Source organism: Urocitellus parryii, chromosome 8, assembly GCF_045843805.1.
Source record: "Urocitellus parryii isolate mUroPar1 chromosome 8, mUroPar1.hap1, whole genome shotgun sequence".
Lineage (NCBI taxonomy): Eukaryota > Metazoa > Chordata > Mammalia > Rodentia > Sciuridae > Urocitellus > Urocitellus parryii.
Window position 1 is genome coordinate 72,066,611 of NC_135538.1, and position 18,998 is coordinate 72,085,608.

The window sequence follows — 18,998 nt, forward strand, 5'->3', positions numbered from 1 at the left end:
TACACCCTGTGCTCCCTCCAAAAAACAAACTATACAGAATATGGGTCCTCTCGGATAAAAATTTGTTCAAAATTTAGAAAAAGAGCTATAGATATAGCTCAGTGGTTAAGCCAAGCATGTATAAAGCCCTAGGTTCAACACCTGACACTGGAAAAATGAATAAAGAAAAATTAAAAATAAAAATTTGAAAACAGTATGTATCAGCAAAAGTTACACTTAGCACTAAGGCTTATCTTCAAGTTCATCTTAATTTTATTATAATTTTCTAGTAAGTTTTTCTTAGAAAAGCATGAGGAGTATGAATGAGACATTATGTTTCTGAATGTCCATCACCAAGGGACTTGTTAAATAAAATATACATTCATTCAACAGAATACTGTACCTACAACTTTTTCCAAGATTAAGTATAAACCAAAACAAGACTACAAAATAAGTGTTATCCTATACTTCTTGTAAGAAGGAAGGAGTCCCAAAATATATATAATTACTTGTATACATGGACACTAACTCTAGAATGATATAAGAGAGTAGTAACACTGGACATATCTAGTGAAGGAAAATGGGTAGTTAGCAGATGTGGTAAAAGGTTTCTCCCTATTCCTTCGCCTTCTGAATCACATATCATGTCCAAGTATTATTTATTCAAGAATGAAAAAAAAAAATCTCCTACTTTTGATAGTCCCTCTCTTAGATGGCTAACTCATAACTTTTAAAGATCATTACCTCTTTCCTGGTACTATATTATCAATATATAATATACTTTCCAATCAAATCAATACCCACTCAACAGTATGTGACTGAGCCATCTGGCTTCTACATGCTTTTATTAGAGCCTTTAAAAATGAATATTAAAAAGAGATTGCCTACTGCTATGTCAAAAGAAATCCACACAGTATCTCTACATAGTAGATCTAAAAGTGCTTCCAAAATAGAACAGAAGAGAAATCAAATGTTCTTAATATTTTATCTTGATAGGAAAAATCTTCTTTCAGAGTTGAGATTTTACATTATCTTTAATATTCACATTCCTAACTACCAATATTTAGAACATCATACAAACATAGGATATACAAATATATTTAATAAAATTAAACATCAACAAATATTTATATGCATATTCTTTTTCATGAAGGAGAATGAAACTGAAACACATTCATATTCCTACCTTCAAAAATCTCTCATTGGTCAACAGTGCAACTTGCTTTTCTGAAACTTGCTTTTCCACATACCTAAAAATGTTTCCATCCAATACACAAAAAGAGAAAATTGAACATTTTACATATTTTAATAACATTGGGAAAAATAATAGCTACCTAGAGTGGTAGCCATATTTGTTTCATTTCTTCTAAAAAATAATTTAAGGTGATAGTGATGATTTAATGATAAAAACTTCTCGTATCAGCTACATTTAAGAATCTAATCATAAGGTCACATAACCCAGAAATAAGAAATATTATGTCTACAAAGTAACTGAAAATTATGTTCCTTTGAAAAAATATTTTGATTTATGCTAAATTTTCTAATCTAACAAACCCCATCACTAAAAACAAAATGGTTTTAAATTGTGCTCAACAAAATAAAGATTATTTTTCCATTCTTTACTTCAAAAACAACTGTATCCAAGGTCCCTTTTATTTCCAAAATCTAATATAAGATGTGCTAAACATGTACTTCTCTTTTTACCTTCTGAATGATGGAAGACGACGGATGTTTTCACATTGATGAGCTGATAAAAAATTTATTCTTCTCTTGGCTTCTGGGAGACTGCAGCACAGAACACTTAGGGGCTGGGAATAAAAATGCTCTAGTAGAGAAAGCTGAAAGAAATGTTAAGATTAAATATACTTATTATATTTTGGCAGTAAATCTTTTGCCCTATATCTGCTCAATTTTAAGTTTCCTTTAAAAAAGTATTTATGGCACTAATATTTTTAATAACAACACAACACTATAAACAGCACATAAATGACTACATACTTCTATTATTTTTAAGGCTCCAATTTTGTGGACAAGATCAGAAAATAATAATCTCAGAAATATAAACTAAAAAAACTAATATAAATGGATAATTAGCTATCTGCAGAAACAATTCACAATGACTATAAATGTGATATGGATGGGACTGGTCACACTGGGGTGTGACCTTGATCTAACATATGCCTCAATACTCATAAGAATTATGATACCAAGCTAAAATTAGTATAAAATCTGGTCTGTTAAAATAAATAAAAATGCCACATGGTAAAACTGTACCTACTGATAAAAAAGAATAATGAAAATTTATCTCTGAAAATTCAGTTTTATTCCATGGATAAAAATACAGCACAGTGTCTGTTAGATATAAATATTCTAATAGAATGTTGTGGTTTCCCCAGAAGGAAGAATAATTTTCCAAATTCTAACATTTCTTGCAAGACAAATTTAAAAAACTACCCAAATATTCATTACTCTGATTCTAAACAATTTTCTCAGGACAAGTATTATTTTTCCAGATAATCTTATTACTAGGAATATAGTTCCTTAAATAGTGGAGAGAACAATTTTTTTGGGGGGGGTTCCTCAAGAGTAAATCTTTCTGATTACTGGAAAAAATAGCATTCCCCACAACAAATTAACATGTTAGTTTAGTTACATATCAATCTTAAAGTACTTGGTTGGTATGGATCAGCAATCTTGGACCTGATCCTTTTTAGGTAAACTGATGAATTTCTGAGCCAAGAGAGTCAAGGAAGAAATAGCCACGCCAAAAACAAATCTTTCAAAATAGCCTATTCTCTAAAGGCTGTCAGGAGGCAAAGGGCCAGCCTAACATAGAAACAAGTTCAAAACAGAAAGTAACTGTTCATGCCAAGTGATAAATTATTTTTTAACATATTAATCTAATCATCTTTTTTACTAATTTATCTTTTCCAATTATACTAATGTGACAGTGTTTGTTTCAATGTTAACACTACTTTTTAAACATTAGAAAAATAAAAACCAAGCAAGATAAGGAACATGCTTGGGAAGAAGAATGGGAGGACAGCACATATATCATAATACAGCTATAAATAGGAAAAGACCCCAAATATCACTTAACTGTTTTGTCCAAGAGTATTTTCAATACCTGTTCAATTACCAAGGTAGTTAATATATCAGCCCAACGGGGAGAGAGCTTAAACACATACAGAATGATTACACGCTCTATTGCACCTACTCACAGGACTTACAAATATTTTCCACTGATGATTAGGAAATGGACAAATACTCTGGAACCTAAACACTGCCACTTATTACCTACTGGACTTTGGCAAAGCTGCTTAACCTAAACCTCAATTGCTTCATGTACAAAACTGAAGATAATCTTCATTATTAAGTGTTTGATACAAAGGAAGTGCTTAGGAAATCATCAGGAACCTATAAAAGCATCTGACTGCCTTATTTACAGGTGAGAAAACAGAGACCAAGAGATTAAGTAACCTGGTTAAAATCCTTTTCTGTATTCACTTTCTAAAGGTATTTAAGACTCCAGTTTATATTTTCTGAAACTTTTTTTTCTTTTGACTTCACTGGTACTATACTTTGTATTGGCTTTCCTTGTTTTTAGTCTCCTTTTCTGTTGCTCTTACATGTCAGCTTGCCTTAGGGTTCTACCCTTACTCTTTTCTCACACTGAGTAACACTACATCCTTACCACATGACCCTAACCATCACTTTTTAATGTTAAGTACTAAATACCAATTCTTACTCCTAATCTTTCTCCCAAGCACCAATCTTTATATCCAACATACTCCTAAATTAATCACATGCAATAAAACAAAACAAACAGAAAAATCCCAGCCTTTTCTCACAACAAACCTACTATTCACCCTGGATTGACATGTACAACTAATGGTACCAACCTCCAATCTACCTGCCAAGCTACAGCCTGTGTGTCACCTTGTTCCTCTTACACATCCTACCATCAGCTTAGTGTCAAGATTCTACTGATTCTCTCATCCTCCCATATTTCTTTCTCTCTAGTTCCATTGTCATCACATTAGTGTAGATTGTCATATTTTGTCAGATTTCTGCAATAGCTTTCTAATATAACAGCTTCCTCTCCTGTTGCCTTTGCATGACATAGTCTTCCAATTTTGACCTGGCCAGCTCCTACCAAGAGCTTTTATTCTCCTATGGAACCCCAAGGCAGGTTTCTTTCATAATACTTTCTACACAAAACTATAATTGTGGCTTTACTCCTCCCTCACTTTAGAAAATGTGCAATTTGAAGGCAGAGACTGCTTTTTCTTCTGTTTATCTAGGGATCAGCACAGTGCTTAACTTACCAAAGGCTCTTGATATATATTTATGAGTAAATGAATGAAATGAAATATAGAAGAAATTTAGGAGGTTATTATATCAATATCATTTAATTTCATATATTGCTAAGGTAATAATGATTTCTTGATTTAAAATAATCTTTAAATAGTCAATGTTGAAAAAAAGAACATGTATTAACCATAAGAAACCACTATAATATTTCATGTAATGCAAGAACACATAAGAGAAATAATTTATGATCTTCAAAGCACTACACAAAGATGAGTATTATCATATGGCACTTTTGCACTGAAGGTTACCAACATCTATGTCTTAATAAACTTGACCATGATCACATTTGCTAAGATAATTTAGTTATTTGCCAAAATCAGGAAATAATATTAACTTTTAAATAACTGGAGAATAGGGTCTTTTTTATGTTGAGTAAATATGATGTTACATTAAAAAATTAACTTCTAGTAATTCATGAAAACCAAAAGAAAATGCATTCACAGTATACAAGAATACACACATAAACACATAACTATATGTGCAAAGGATATCAAACTATAGTGTACAATCTATGTTTGAATAGCATAGGAACTACAAATATGCAGCAGCAGCAGCAGTGACCATATGAGATATGCAAAGCTGAAAATGTTTACTCTCTGGCCTATTACAAAAGTTAGTTGATCCCTTCCATATGGCATTTCTTGGGCAGAAAATCTATAAGCTTTGAGAACATTCAGCAAGTTCTAAAAAAAAGTCCTTTCCTCTCTACCCACTAAATGTTTAAGAATCACTAGAATGAGGAGTGTTTTTTTGCATTACTGATATCCTAACTAATGTATCCTCTACATTTTATTTCAAGGTGACAAAGGAATGGTAGAACCTAGAATAAAATAACTTAAATTTATGTATTCTAGATTTTGACATTTATTTAGCCTTACCACACTAAATAAAGTCAGTCTGAAATAACATTCCACTTATTAAAAAACAGATTGTGAGTTACTAACTCATTTACTGTCTTACCTGAAGTCCTTTTACAAAGTTCTGAATTGAGAAATCATGATACAAAAAGATGTTTGTTAGAATCTGTAACACTTTTTCACTTATTTTAAAGGGAAACTGAGCTGTAAGTAGTAGCTGAAAGAGATAAAGGGCATGGAAGAGTCCTTATTAGTCTTTACTCTTAAAACATAAAATGTAAATAATAAGACAATGACACAGTAAATATGAAAACGACAATAGCTAGTTTTTTCAGGTTGAATATCAATCAAAATTTTAATTTATACAACAGTAACAACGACAAAAGGAAGCAATTTATACTATGTCCTCACATCCAAAGATATCCACCATCCTCCATCTAATTCCTAATTTTTAGAAATACTGCCTATTATTTACATAATTCTTTTTCTCACACCAGAAACCACTGAAGAAGTTGCAGGTTTTGGCAATTCTTGTTACCTGATAAGATTTCTTTTTTATCCCTGATTCAAATTAATGAAGAGTAACAGATTAGGTACTGTTGAATAAGAAACAAAATTAATACATTTTTACTTTAAAGATATGGAAACCTGAATTTGTATTAAGTGGTTAATTTTCTTTTCTTTTCTTTCTTTCCTTCCTTTCTTAAAAAAAAATATTTTCTTAAACAAAAACTCAGTTGTAGAAGACCAACTGAATTTAGCTACAGCCAAGCTGTATTAAATATTTCACCTGGAAAATTTTCCCCAGAAGTGTCAATAAATCAGATGGACATCACTTTTATGAAAAAATGTATAGAAGTAATTAGTAAATAAGTGGATTGGTGGTCACAAGCATCATAAAACAAATTTTAAAGGAGTCTAGAAAAAAAAAATCTGTGGAAGGTCAACACTAAAGAATCATATTTCTGTGGTGCAAGCCTGTAATCCCAGCAGCTCAGGAGGCCGAGGCAGGGGGATTGGGAGTTCAAAGCCAGCCTCAGCAACTTGGTGAGGCGCTAAGCAACTCAGTGAGAACCTATCTCTAAATAAAATACAAAAATAGGCTGGGGGGGCTGGGGATGTGGCTCAAGCGGTAGCTCGCTCGCCTGGCAAGCGTGTGGCCTGGGTTCGATCCTCAGCACCACATACAAACAAAAGATGTTGGTCCGCCGAAAAAATAAAAAATAAATATTAAAAAAAAATAGGCTGGGGATATGGCTCAGTGGTTGACTGCTTCTGGACTCAATCCTTAGTACAAAAAAAAAAAAAAGTCATACTAGAAATTAATGCCTGAGAAAGTTCTAGCATTTATCTATTCTCAAGAGTAACATGACAATCAGAAAAGAGTCCACTAACCACTTCAAATCATTTTTTAAAAAGGTAAAATCAAAACATACTGGTATTGTTACTAGGAAGTCTACACATTCTGTAAAAATTTATTTTTAAAAGCCTACAATTTTCCAGAGTAATAATAGGTAAGAGATATAAATGCACAGATAGATATGATCACTCATTTCATAAAGCTTGTATTTTATCTGAACAGGCAATTCTATTAAAATATCAGTATAAAATTATAAAATCATTAAATAAAATATTAAAATACATAAAGATATATGCTGTATAAAATATATAAAGAGATTTAGAGATTTATCATTTACATACACAATTATTCCTGAGGTTTTCCTTTTACCCTATGTCACTGGTAAAACTTTTTCTTTTTACCTTATCAAGTACTGTCGTCAGGTGCTCTTTGCAAGGCAAAGACTGGAATAGTTCTATACATAATAGAGATGATACTGCGTGAGGAAGCAATCGGTGGATGATAATAGGAGATGTGGCGATTCCAAAAATGAGTATTAGTGGAAATTCATGCAGATGTTGACTAATTTTCAAAATATAAAAATGAAATTTCTTTAGCAAATATATTTAACACATTGCAAGATAAGACTAGCTTTATTTTAATGCCTACTTTAAAGACATTGCTAATGAGTATCATTCTAAATATTAAAATTTTCTATGTCATTCATTCTCTTGTTAAAAGTAATACAAAAGGTTCTTTTGTAGACAGTATAACTCTGAATCAATCTATTAATGAATGCTTTCATTTTATAAATAAGGTCACCAAGATCTGGAAAGATCAAGTACTTTCCAATAAGGTTATAAAATGTAAATTAATTGAAAATGTACTAGGGACTACTCAATTTATCTTTTCACGTGAAGTTTCAGCTTCACCTACAGTCTTTCTCACTGTTGGCCACACAGTCTGTTTTCAGAGTTCACTCACATGAAGCTCAGTAATTTCCAGGTAGCTTATTCTATATTTGGACACTTAAAAAAAGACAGTTACCTAGCCATTATAGCTAATAGTTAAAAGATGTTTCTTACACACTTTTTAATGGACATTACTAAAAAATGTTCCATTCCTTCCTCTCATTCTTAAATTCTCAAGCAAACCAAATATAATATATTCTTAGCGTTACTGGAATGAACACAAATGATTTCTCCAGAGTAAAAAGGCACTATTTTTGAAGGCTAGTACAAGTCAAAGCCCTGTGTATCGTGGCTGATGATTCGCCCACTCTTCCTGCTAGTCCTGCTTTGTAGTATTCTAGATGCATGCAGTTCTATTTTCATAGGAGTAAAGTACCTCAACTCTTATTATCATAAATTTTCTTTATTTTTGATGGCTAATGTGGTTCCAGGTGTAAGCTATAAAAACTAGTATTTTTTTTTTTTTTTTTGGTCACTATACTGTACTGTGTACTTGCCCAGCATGGTAAACACAGTGTCAGCATTAAGAAAAGTCCTAGGTCAAGGGCCAAAGAATGCATGCAGCTCAGTGATAGAACATTTGCCTAGCATGCATGAGGCCTTGAGTTCAAACCCCAGCAATGCAAAAAAAATAAAATGCACTAAAGAAAAGTCGTGGACTGTAAACTCTTAGGATCAATGGGGGAAGAATATACTATCAAAATAAGAATCCTTAATATGTTAGTAAATTATAATTCAATATAGCTTTAGACAATTATAGGTATAACTATGAAGGCAAGTTGACATATAGAAAACACCAAAGTAATTATATCCTAAAAAGGATACTATGAGAAATACATGTCATATGGTTTTAAGTTATATTAGTTACCTTAATTCTTGGTCTCACAGGATTACCTTGAAGATTCAATGACACTACTTTTATAGTTTGGATATTTAATGTCCCCTAAAAACCTCATTAGTTAAGCAACAAAATAATGTTCAGAGGTGAAATGATTAGATTATGAGAGCTGTAACCTCATTAGTGGATTAACCCATCTGATTGATGACTAACTTAAAAGAACTACTGGGTTTGGTAAAAGTAGGCAGGGGTGGGGTGCCAAATCAGGTGGATCAATGGGGGCATGGCTTTGAACTAAATCTTGTTCCTAGCCTCTCTCTCTTTCTCTGTATTTCCTGGCAGCTTTCTTCCACCATGCCCTTTCCCATTCTGTTCTGCCTTACATTGGACCCAGAGGAATGGAGTCAGCCAATCATGGACTGAACGTATGAACCTCTTAAACCATGAGCCCAAAATAAACTTCCTTCTCTAAGTTGTTCATGACGGGTATTTTGGTCACAGTGATGAAAACCTGATTAATCCAATCACAAAAGTGGTTTCTTACTAGAAATATTACATAAATATAAGATGACTTAGAAAACAAGTCTTGGTCAGTAAAGCTATATGTAACTCAGAGCCTCTAAAGTTAGGTAACAGAAAATAAAGCCCGATAAAATATCAGTCTGCAATAGTTTATCCATTTAATGGACAAATAAGAGACAGACAACCTTGATAAGACAAACTACACTTTAAACTACCTTACCATGATAATTAATAACAGACTAAATTTGTCTTTGATTCTCACTGGGGTCCAAAAGCAAATGACAAATCTGGTATGAGGTCTTTGAACATTCAATTATACAAACTTGAAATCACTATGAATTTCATTAAATTGGTCTTTTTAAATGGAGATTATGTTAAAAGTATTGCTTTCTTAAAGAGAATTTTACCCCAAAGCTAAGTGATATACCATCTACCTGCTGATAATTATGAAGTCTTGGAGTATTTTTGTGGTGAAGCTTTCCATGTCCTTTAAGATAAGCACAACAGGAGGAGACTGCCACTTGCTAGAAGTTGTCCTCTTTTTGCCTGATATTTTTGGGTCTGTCTTCTTTCAAGCCATTATGGAAAGAAGTAATTAAAAGTAAGCCTTACCACCCAAACAATGCTACAATGCCACATGTTGATAAATCTCTCTTCATATTTCACAGATAGTGTTCCCCACCCCCTGCTCCATAGATAAATAGCAATTCCTTTCAATAGTTACTAGCAGAATCTTTGTCTGTCATGGGAATAATAACCAAGAAGAAAAAGGCTTGGTAAGAACTATAACTCATATGAAATATCTATAACTCATATGAAATATAAATATTTCATATGAGTTATAGATATTTATATTTGCTGCTGGGAAAATGACAAAAAAATCATGGGAAGAGAAAATTTTCTACAAAATTGACTTTTTTGTGGGTATAGTTATATTTTGCTTTGCTTAAGGTAAGAATTAGTGTCTTTTAATTAAAAAGCATAATGAAAAGCACTATTTGCTACTCTGTTACTATGAAATGTCAAGCTTGAAAAGGATCCTAAATATCTGGTTCAAGCCCAATCTTTTGAGTATATCAGACATAAATTATATTTGATTTATCAAAAATCCAAAATTGAGGAACCAATTAATTGTATAACCAATTAATACAATTAAGGTATTATATAGTAAGCATTAGAACTAGTCCCTATATAAGTTAAAATGAAGCTTATAATGATTTCTGTAAAAATGCTGACTAGAAAATGTCACCACAATACTTTTTTGTCCATATCTGGTACAAAGCATTAGAAATTAAGGCTGTGGTTTTATAGCACAGTTGCCAAGGAATCACCTATATTGTTAAGACCTCTGAGCATGGAACAAATTACATTCTTAGAAAAATAATATATGATCATTCCCTATAGGATCACGTTGACGGTGGCAACTGGCAGCATGGTTCTACTGCGCAGAAGTAAATACAAGGATCTTTAAGAGGTAATATATTAAAGTTACAGCCACTGTTAGAGATACAAAGAATCAACTCCTGATGCTATCTTTTTGCCACTAGAATATATTTTTCCACAAATACAAGATCCTTGTAAAAACTTAACCACTTATCAAGAATTAGGCTACATATTAATAAAAGAACACTTTTAATTAAATTCTAATAGCCTTAGGAAAAATAAAAAGCTTCTACTAAATTGGCACCTTGTGCTGTTTATTAGAACAAAAAAATTGTATGTTTAATATAATTCCAGGCTCCATCAATCATGTGTCAACACTGTGGAAGAGAATCATTGGTGTATGTTACCTGTGTGACAGTCATATACCAGCTAGAAAGTGAATCCATTGAACAATGTGTAATTTTCTGGGTGACCTGAATACTTTCCTTCTCTTTGGGTTTTGCATCTACACAGCAGTCCATCAATTGTGAGATCAACTTTTGCAAAAAATGTTTCATATCTGTAAAACACAAAAAGAAAGCTTATTTCCTTTTAAAATGAAAGCCCTTGAGACTTCTTCTTCCACTTATTATATCAGTAGAATGCATTTTTCTATACTTAGCATCAATACAGATAACATTTAACATATTAACTATTAATGCTCTTTAGCACTAATACTTAAATTTCATTAGTTCATACTAAGAGCATACCAAAGTTTATATGAATCATCTATGATAAAAATGTTACCTAAGTAAAATGAATAAACATGGAAACTACAAATTATTTTAGAAATAGTATACATTTAAGGTACAATGTACAAAAAAAGGATTTCAAAGTCTCTAAAAATAGATCAAAAGTATTATTTACATGAATTATCCTACTCATTACAAATCTTCCTTTATAATAATTTTAAAAGATATTTTTAGGGCTTTTACATAATTCTAATCACTTTATGATTATGAAAGTAATACATACACAAAAGTATTGTATCAATCCAAATCCAAACAGAATTTACTGTATTAGTGTACATATCCTTTATGGTTTGATGGCTCTGCCAATAAACTTTTTTTTTTTAAAACTAATGTTGGCCTTTTAAAGTGCGGAAAATAAGATAATTTATGACTATAAATATGAGCTTATGGAATCTACTCTCTATTGGTCTAAGAGCTTCCCATTTTCTAACTTCTAGTTTCCTGTTTCAAACCTTTCCATTTATTAAAACTTTCACTGGGTTAAGGAACACATCTTGCAAAATGCATTGGCAGTGAAGCTGATATGGCAGGAATGGAGCCAGAAAAAAGGAAGCAAATTTGGCAAAGAATACTGCATTAGTCAAGATTACTTTGAGAGCCACTAAAACTCAGCCTGACTATGCTCTTTCCACAAATAAAAATGGATTAAGAAAGCCAGAAAGAGAAAGCGAAGAACAGAAGAATTCTGTTAACACTTCACCAAGGTATCATGGCATTTACATGATAAATTACCTGGACAATCTTTAGCTTGCAATGAGACTACATATGGTGTGACATTATTCTGGAGGGCCTGTGTTAAGCTTCTGAATATTAAATCATGATCTGTAACATTCACACCTGTGGAGTAATACATCAATATTATACCATCATTTTTAGAAATGCTTTTTTTTGAGATAATTTTTTAATATTTATTTTTTAGTAATGCTTTTACAACAAAAGTTATTTCATGCATCAAGCAAACTGCTAAGTGAAACATTTTAAAAACAGGATTCATAATAGAAACCAAGAAAATATACCACATAAATGAAGAAATAGCCATTAATAGATTACCTAAATGTTCATACCACAATGAAGCTTTACAGATCCTGAAAGTCCTCCAAAGGCTCATCTCTGTGTTAAAAGCTTAGTCTCTAGCTGTGGCAATTACTGAGAGGTCATGGAACCTTTAGAAGGTGGGGGTCTAATGGAAGGATGTTAGATCACTGGGGTGATACCCTTGAAAGGAAGGTTGGGACCCTGGCCCCATTTCTCTCTGCTTCAAGCCAACATGAAGTTAGCTTTGTGCCACTACGTGCTCCCCATCAAAATGTACTGCCCCAGCATGAGCCCAGCAACAAGCCAAGTGACCACAGACTGAAACCTCTGAAACCACGAGACAAAATAAACTTTTCTTCCTTATAAATTATCTCAATATTTTCACAGTATTAGGAAGCTACACAGCTTTGTAACAGTTGTTTTTTGTTCAAAAAATATTTATCACAATTCCTCTTTTAAAAAATTACTACAGATATGTAGTCAACCTTTGAAAATATCTTAGGAATAATTTCATTACTTAGTCAAAATTCATAAAGATCTCTTTAATCAAACACAAGGGGCTACGGAATCCAGCCTTATTATGTCCCTGATTTAACAACTAAGGAGAATCTAACTATAATTCTATTAGCAATCATAGTACTAGATACATAGAAAAAGTCTGTACTAAGCTAATTCTTGGGGGTAGAGCCTAAAAATAAATTAAAACTATATGATTTTGATATTTACCAAACTCTCCGTTCTCATTCCTGCAAGTCAATTTTAGTGCATAGTAAGAACTGGGTGGAAATTTCCCTACCACTTTGGGAATAATTCTATTAATTGACATCTTGCCTAACAATCTGATTTCTAGAAAGTCCCTTCTACTTGGGCAGACACCAGCAGCACACATTTTCGAACCGTGGTAGTACTTCCACGGCTTAGAAAGAAAAATTTCAGAATCATTCATGCCAGCAATAAGCACTACCCCTGCCAAAAGACAAAACATAAGAATATTATTTTTTAACTTTTTTTGAATTTTTTTCCAGACTCTTTTTTTTTTTAAATCGCTATATGTACCTTTTTGAAAACAGAGTATGTGCAACTGTACCTAACCACTCTTTGAGTGCAGAATTATTTTATGGTATCATACTGTTTCTAGCATTCATCATAGTCTTTGATTGTAATACTGCATGTCTGGACATATTTGGGAGTTCAGTTAAACACTGGCTCATCCTGTCTTTCATTAACTAACTTTATGAGCTCTAAATAACATTGTGTTTCTTAAAACAATAAACCTGTCTATTGCAAATAGGATAATTAACAATGTCTTTAACTGGAAAAATGTTCTCCTCAAACCATGATTTTGAAAAATGCAATTTCCATTAGCTTTTCTTTTTTGGCAGGGCTTTAAATCTCTCACAGCAAGCTTTCAAGCTATCCCTCTTGACTGTGCCTCCTTTCTCCATCTCTAATTGTTGTAACATCTCTAATTGCTGTAACCTGGCAGTAAAAAAAAAAAAAGCATCTAATAGAACAAGTAGTCATCACTAGGTCAAAGTTTCTCATCCATAAATGAAAGGTGTTTAATTAGACAGCAGGCTGTTCTGGAATGCTGGTCCACAGCATTATAAAAATCACTCCATTAAGTCTTATTACTCAGGGTGGTCTTGAGATCAGCAGTATGGCATCATCTGGAAACCTGTTAGAAATGCAGGATTTCAGGCCTCATCCCAGATCTAAAAGAACAAAAATCTGGATCCTCTTATGGTTATTTGTAATGACATCACCATGTAAGAAATACTGTCCTCAATATCAGGAATAAGATTTGAGTAATGAAGAGTATTAGAAGAAGTATTAAACAAGAGAATTAATTTCTTTTATTAAAGCCTATTAGTATAACAAACCTTAAATAAACAAATTGGAAGTGAAATGAAAAGCATATTTAAAACCCAAATAAATTCTACTTTATTTTCAAAAGGAGAGAGAAATTTGCAGGGATATGGGTGTAGATCAGTGGTAAAACATGCACTCAGCATACATGAGGTCCCAGGTTCAACCTCCAGCATCAAAAAAAAAAAAAAGGGGGGAAATGTTCAAAAAGATGTTTAACAGAGATGAGATATAGTGATAAATATTTAAGAAATTTACAGCAGGCAATTTGTAAGCAGTTTATACACAAGCCATCCAAATCTCTTCCTAGGCAATTAATATAAAAATAATTAAACAATCTGACATTGAAAACTAAGAACATGGAATGTTATAATCTCACTCCAGATATGGTTTTTAAAAAAGGTACAATAATCTTATCTACTAACACACTGGTCGTTTATTACCAAATCCAAATCTCATATGCTCCCATACATGTATAAGAAAAAAAGAATAAAACAAATAGTTTCCCTTGTGACAAAAAGTTGAAAAGAGCACTAGCTGAATCAATTTCTTTTAATTTTCAGTGCTATGATCAGTATTATGAAGTTTTATTGGTTTTAAAAGTATGCAAACTATAGTATGTTTAATTTTATAAAGAAAAGACATAAAAGGTCTTTATTAGAAAAGTTGGTCCCCATTATTCTCAACAATACAACCAATTAAAAAAATACATACATGTGTGAACAAACAGAGGAACATACATACCAAGAACAAGAGCAGCAACTGGAATTTCTCTATGTTTTATTTGATGTCCCCAGTCTCTTGAATTCTTCTTAAATCCAGTATGAGATTTTTGCAGAAATTCAATTAGACTGTCAAACAGATTTTTATTTAATTCTTCCTGTAGTCGCTACAAAGAAAGAAATTTTATGAATCATTATTCTGAGTAGTAATCTGAGGTGTCTTTCCTGGTGTTGGGATATTCTAATTTTCTTTTCCCTTTGACTGTTCAAAAATTTTAGTCTATGAAATAAACTAACAATAGATTAAGAGGAAGAATAAAGCATATAAAGGTATTAACATACCATGAGTCACACAAAGTATGAGACTAAAAGGCAAGATGGTTGAAGCTTAAATTTCATTTTGAGATACAGAAAGAAATAGGGGCTTGGGCCTGCTGAGGGTATATGAGTATGGGGGCAGTGGCAACATGTTATAAAAGGTGGAAAGAAAATGCACCAAAGAAAGATTATATAGGTAACCTTATTTTATCATTACATAGATAACAGTCATTAGAAGGCCACCTGTGGTAATTTCTGGCTGGGCTAGGTGTCAGATTCCAAATCTCTCCTTCCAGAGGAAAGATCTTTCCTAGGGAGATGGGAGGTGTCAGAGAGAAAAGCATCTGCCTGAATTCATAGTTTACTTCACTAATGTAGACAGATATAAATTTATTTTTACACAGCAGATTTTCAGAGCCATTCCCATGTCTGAACCTCTTGGAATAACCATCAGAAAATATGATAAAGAAGACTATTTTGGGGTGCCCTATTTTGATCTTCCTCACTGATTTTAGAAGGAAAATTATCAATGATTCAATTCAAATATTACATAAAAAAATGACCAAAATGATTGAAATATAGATAAAATAAAAAGTTAAATCGCTAGTGATTAGTGCTTTGAATTCCCCCATTTTAAAATTCCTCTAATTTATTCATTCAATATTTATTTATCACCTTATGAATGAAAGCATTCTTTATCCTAAAAAAAAAAAAAAGAAGAAATTAGACAAGAAAACTTGCAACTAAAACACACAACAATTGATAAGAGCAGAAGCATCTAATGTAAGCTGAGAAGGTAATAAATTTGAATTAAGCCATTAGCAGATGATAGAGGAGAGACAGGAGACACAGGAAAGTTAGAAGGAATGAGGACTTAGGGATGCAAGGAAGGAAGAAAGCACTCAACATCTGGAGAACCACAGATATAGCTAAGCATAAAAAACATAAGAAGTGCTAAAAAAAGGAAAATGGACAAAATGTAAGAGTCTAGACCAATAACAAATATATATGATGTTTAAAGATTTGGATTTTATGGGCCGAGTTGTGGCTCAGAGGTAGAGTGCTTGCCTAGCATGCAGGAGGCACTGGGTTCGATCCTCAGCACCAAATAAAAACAAAATATTGTGCCTACCTATAACTAAAAAATAAATATTAAAAAAGACTTTAATTTTATCCTGTATGCTACTGAAGGAATGCTCAGAGGGTTAATCTGGTAGCACTGTGAATGCCAGATGAAGAATCAGGGAAGGGGAAAGACAGTGGAATGAATCTGATGTAACTTTCCTATGTACACAAATGAATATACCACAGTGAATCTCAACATCATGTACATCCATAAGACTGGAATACTAATTAGAATAAGATATATTCAATGTTTGTATAATAAATACTTCAAAGTAGACTACTGTCATGCATTAATTAAAAAGGAAAAAAAAAAAAAGAATCAGGGAGGCTGTACTGGCAAAGGTGCTGTATGAAAAACTCCAGTAGACTGGCATAGGATTGTTTGAGGGCCAAAAGAACTTACAACAGATCTGAAAGATTTGACATCAGTTAGGGACACCAATGGGGGAAATTTTGACAATCCAGTTTAAAAAGGAAAAAGGCTTAAACTGTAAACCACAAAGTCAAATATCTTTAAGGATTACATGGAACATACAAACAAGCAAAGCTACTAGGTGAAAAGCAATAAAGATTAGTAGAAAGCAGTAACAAGATGGAAGTTCATAGGTCTCTCCAAAGCATTCAACTGTTTGTGTAACAACATGTTGGTCAAACAGAACAAGTCATTAGCTTAAGATGTTGGCCCTAGAGCTACCAACTTGCTACACTGGAGAAATGCTTTGTTCGGAGCTGTAATATAAAGAGCTTGGTAATGATATAAAAATAAAGGAGTGATGGAGTTTAGAAATAGCTTAATTTAACACCTGTGTAACTTGCTAAATGAATGGAGAAGAGTGCCACCACCTGAAAGCTCCTTGCCTTACCAGCTATCGTGCTCCAATACCTAAAGCTATGCCTGATATTTAGAACATGAGGAGTTTTTTTTCCTAGTTTATGAAGATTATTGACCAATATTTCCTATATTTCATTAATACTCATAAATTGATGGAAGGATGGGAAGCAACAAACATGGGATTTACAGTACTAAGAGAAATGTTAACAAAAAAGCATTCACCTCAGTTTCACATTTCATCTGTTCCCACATCAAGTGATAAGTTTCGAATCGAAGCTTGCTGTCCTCAGACTCATTTTTGCCTTTATTAAAATAGTCCTCTAAAAACACAGAAAGAAGTAAGTTGGTTTCTTTTCTAATACAGTAAAGTTAGAAACTGTGTGCAAAGCCACAGTAAGTGACTGAGGTGGAATTTTTTTGCTTTATGCACCAGTGTAAATCTATATCTATTTGGAGATAAATATCTGTATATCTACATATAGATACATATATTTGAAATAAGAAATATTCCCTATTCATTGTATTTAATTTTGTTTATATATCTTATTTTTGTGTTAATATATCTTTAAGATTAACAATATCTTTATCTTTGGGGAGGGGGGTTTATACCTGGGATTGAACTCAGGGGCACTCAATCACTGAGCCACATCCCCAGTCCTATTCTGTATTTTGTTTAGACAGGGTCTCACTGAATTGCTTAGTGCCTCACTTTTGCTGAGGATAGCTTTGAACTAGTCCTCCCAACTCAGCCTCCAGAGCCATTGGGATTACAGGCATATGCCATGACACCCAGCAACAATATCTTTAAATTTTAAATTGTATTTCTCCATTACTTTTGAATTTCTAACAGTTTTATTTAATGGTTTTTGGCCTGAGGTATATACAATTAATATTAATTTTTGTTTTTATCCTACAATCTCATATATTTTACTTTCACATGTTTGCTTTGAAATATCTATTAAATGACTCTTCCTATTAATATTCTTATTTTTTATTCTATTGACAGTTTAGTCCAGCCTTTCTTTTAGTCTTTCTGTATTATTTTATATACTTTCCTCCAATGTCAAAATACCTTTTATTGCAATGGCTTTCAAACTCTCTAAAACCACTATCCACATTAAGGAATACATTTTATATTATAATCTGATACACATATGCATAATAGAAACAAAAGAAAAGTTCCACAGAACAATTTTATTCTTATGTAATAGCAAACATTTTCTTTTCTGTTTCACGGACCACTAAATCAATTTCATAACTAACCTGTGCATTATGACCAGTTTGAAAAAAAACAGATTTATTCATTCCATGAATCATCCTTTCTCTCACTGATGTGAGATACCCTTTTAGTCTAAATATTTCTATATACTTTAAACTACTTTTGAACTTCATCTTTGGTTCTACTGAATGCAATTCTATTTCTATACCAATTCTGAACTGTTTAAATTACTGCCACTTTTTGTATGTTAGGACATTTTAGTACTGACTACATCTAGGTCTTTCTCACATTGCCACCAAACAATGTTATTCTTCAAAAAAATTTAAAAGCTTAGGCTGTCCCATCAAATTAATTTATAGCAATTTTACCACTTCTCAAAAACAATTACAGGGGCTGGGGATGTGGCTCAAGTGGTAGCGTGCTCGCCTGGCATGCGTGCGGCCCGGGTTCGATTCTCAGCACCACATACCAACAAAGATGTTGTGTCTGCCGATAACTAAAAAATAAATATTAAAATTCTCTCTCTCTCTTTCTCTCTCTCCCTCTCTCTTTAAAAAAAAAAATTACACTGAAATTTTGACTAAATAATATCAAATTTATAGACTGATTTGAGAAATAACATGTTTAAGATGTTTTTAAAAATTCACACCCAAAAGCATCATATATCTCTTCCTTATTCAAATATTTTACAATCTTTATAGTTTTCTATATTCCTTCATATTTCTTGTTGCTTAAGGGTAGATATTTTATCACAAAAGTGAAAGTTTTAATGGTATTAAATTTCTACCACTTGGGCTGGGGTGTGGCTCAGCGATAGAGGACTT

The 18,998-nt window shown here is 32.5% G+C and overlaps 1 protein-coding gene across 3 annotated transcripts in view; it reads right to left on the bottom strand.

Annotated features, from left to right (window-relative positions):
* Orc3 (origin recognition complex subunit 3) overlaps positions 1 to 18,998 on the bottom strand; it is a 55,314-nt gene that overhangs the window by 28,826 nt on the left and 7,490 nt on the right. For 2 of the 3 annotated variants that reach the window (XM_026411399.2, XM_026411393.2), the window contains exons 3-11: positions 17,178 to 17,275; positions 14,703 to 14,847; positions 11,787 to 11,891; positions 10,671 to 10,822; positions 9,315 to 9,448; positions 6,972 to 7,131; positions 5,314 to 5,427; positions 1,684 to 1,817; positions 1,166 to 1,229 (exon numbers count right to left, since the gene is read on the bottom strand). In XM_026411399.2, coding sequence (XP_026267184.1) covers positions 1,166 to 1,229; positions 1,684 to 1,817; positions 5,314 to 5,427; positions 6,972 to 7,131; positions 9,315 to 9,448; positions 10,671 to 10,822; positions 11,787 to 11,891; positions 14,703 to 14,847; positions 17,178 to 17,275 — 1,106 coding nt within the window. The remainder of the gene's footprint in view (positions 1 to 1,165; positions 1,230 to 1,683; positions 1,818 to 5,313; positions 5,428 to 6,971; positions 7,132 to 9,314; positions 9,449 to 10,670; positions 10,823 to 11,786; positions 11,892 to 14,702; positions 14,848 to 17,177; positions 17,276 to 18,998) is intronic. The other variant, XM_026411407.2, reaches the window with a different exon arrangement.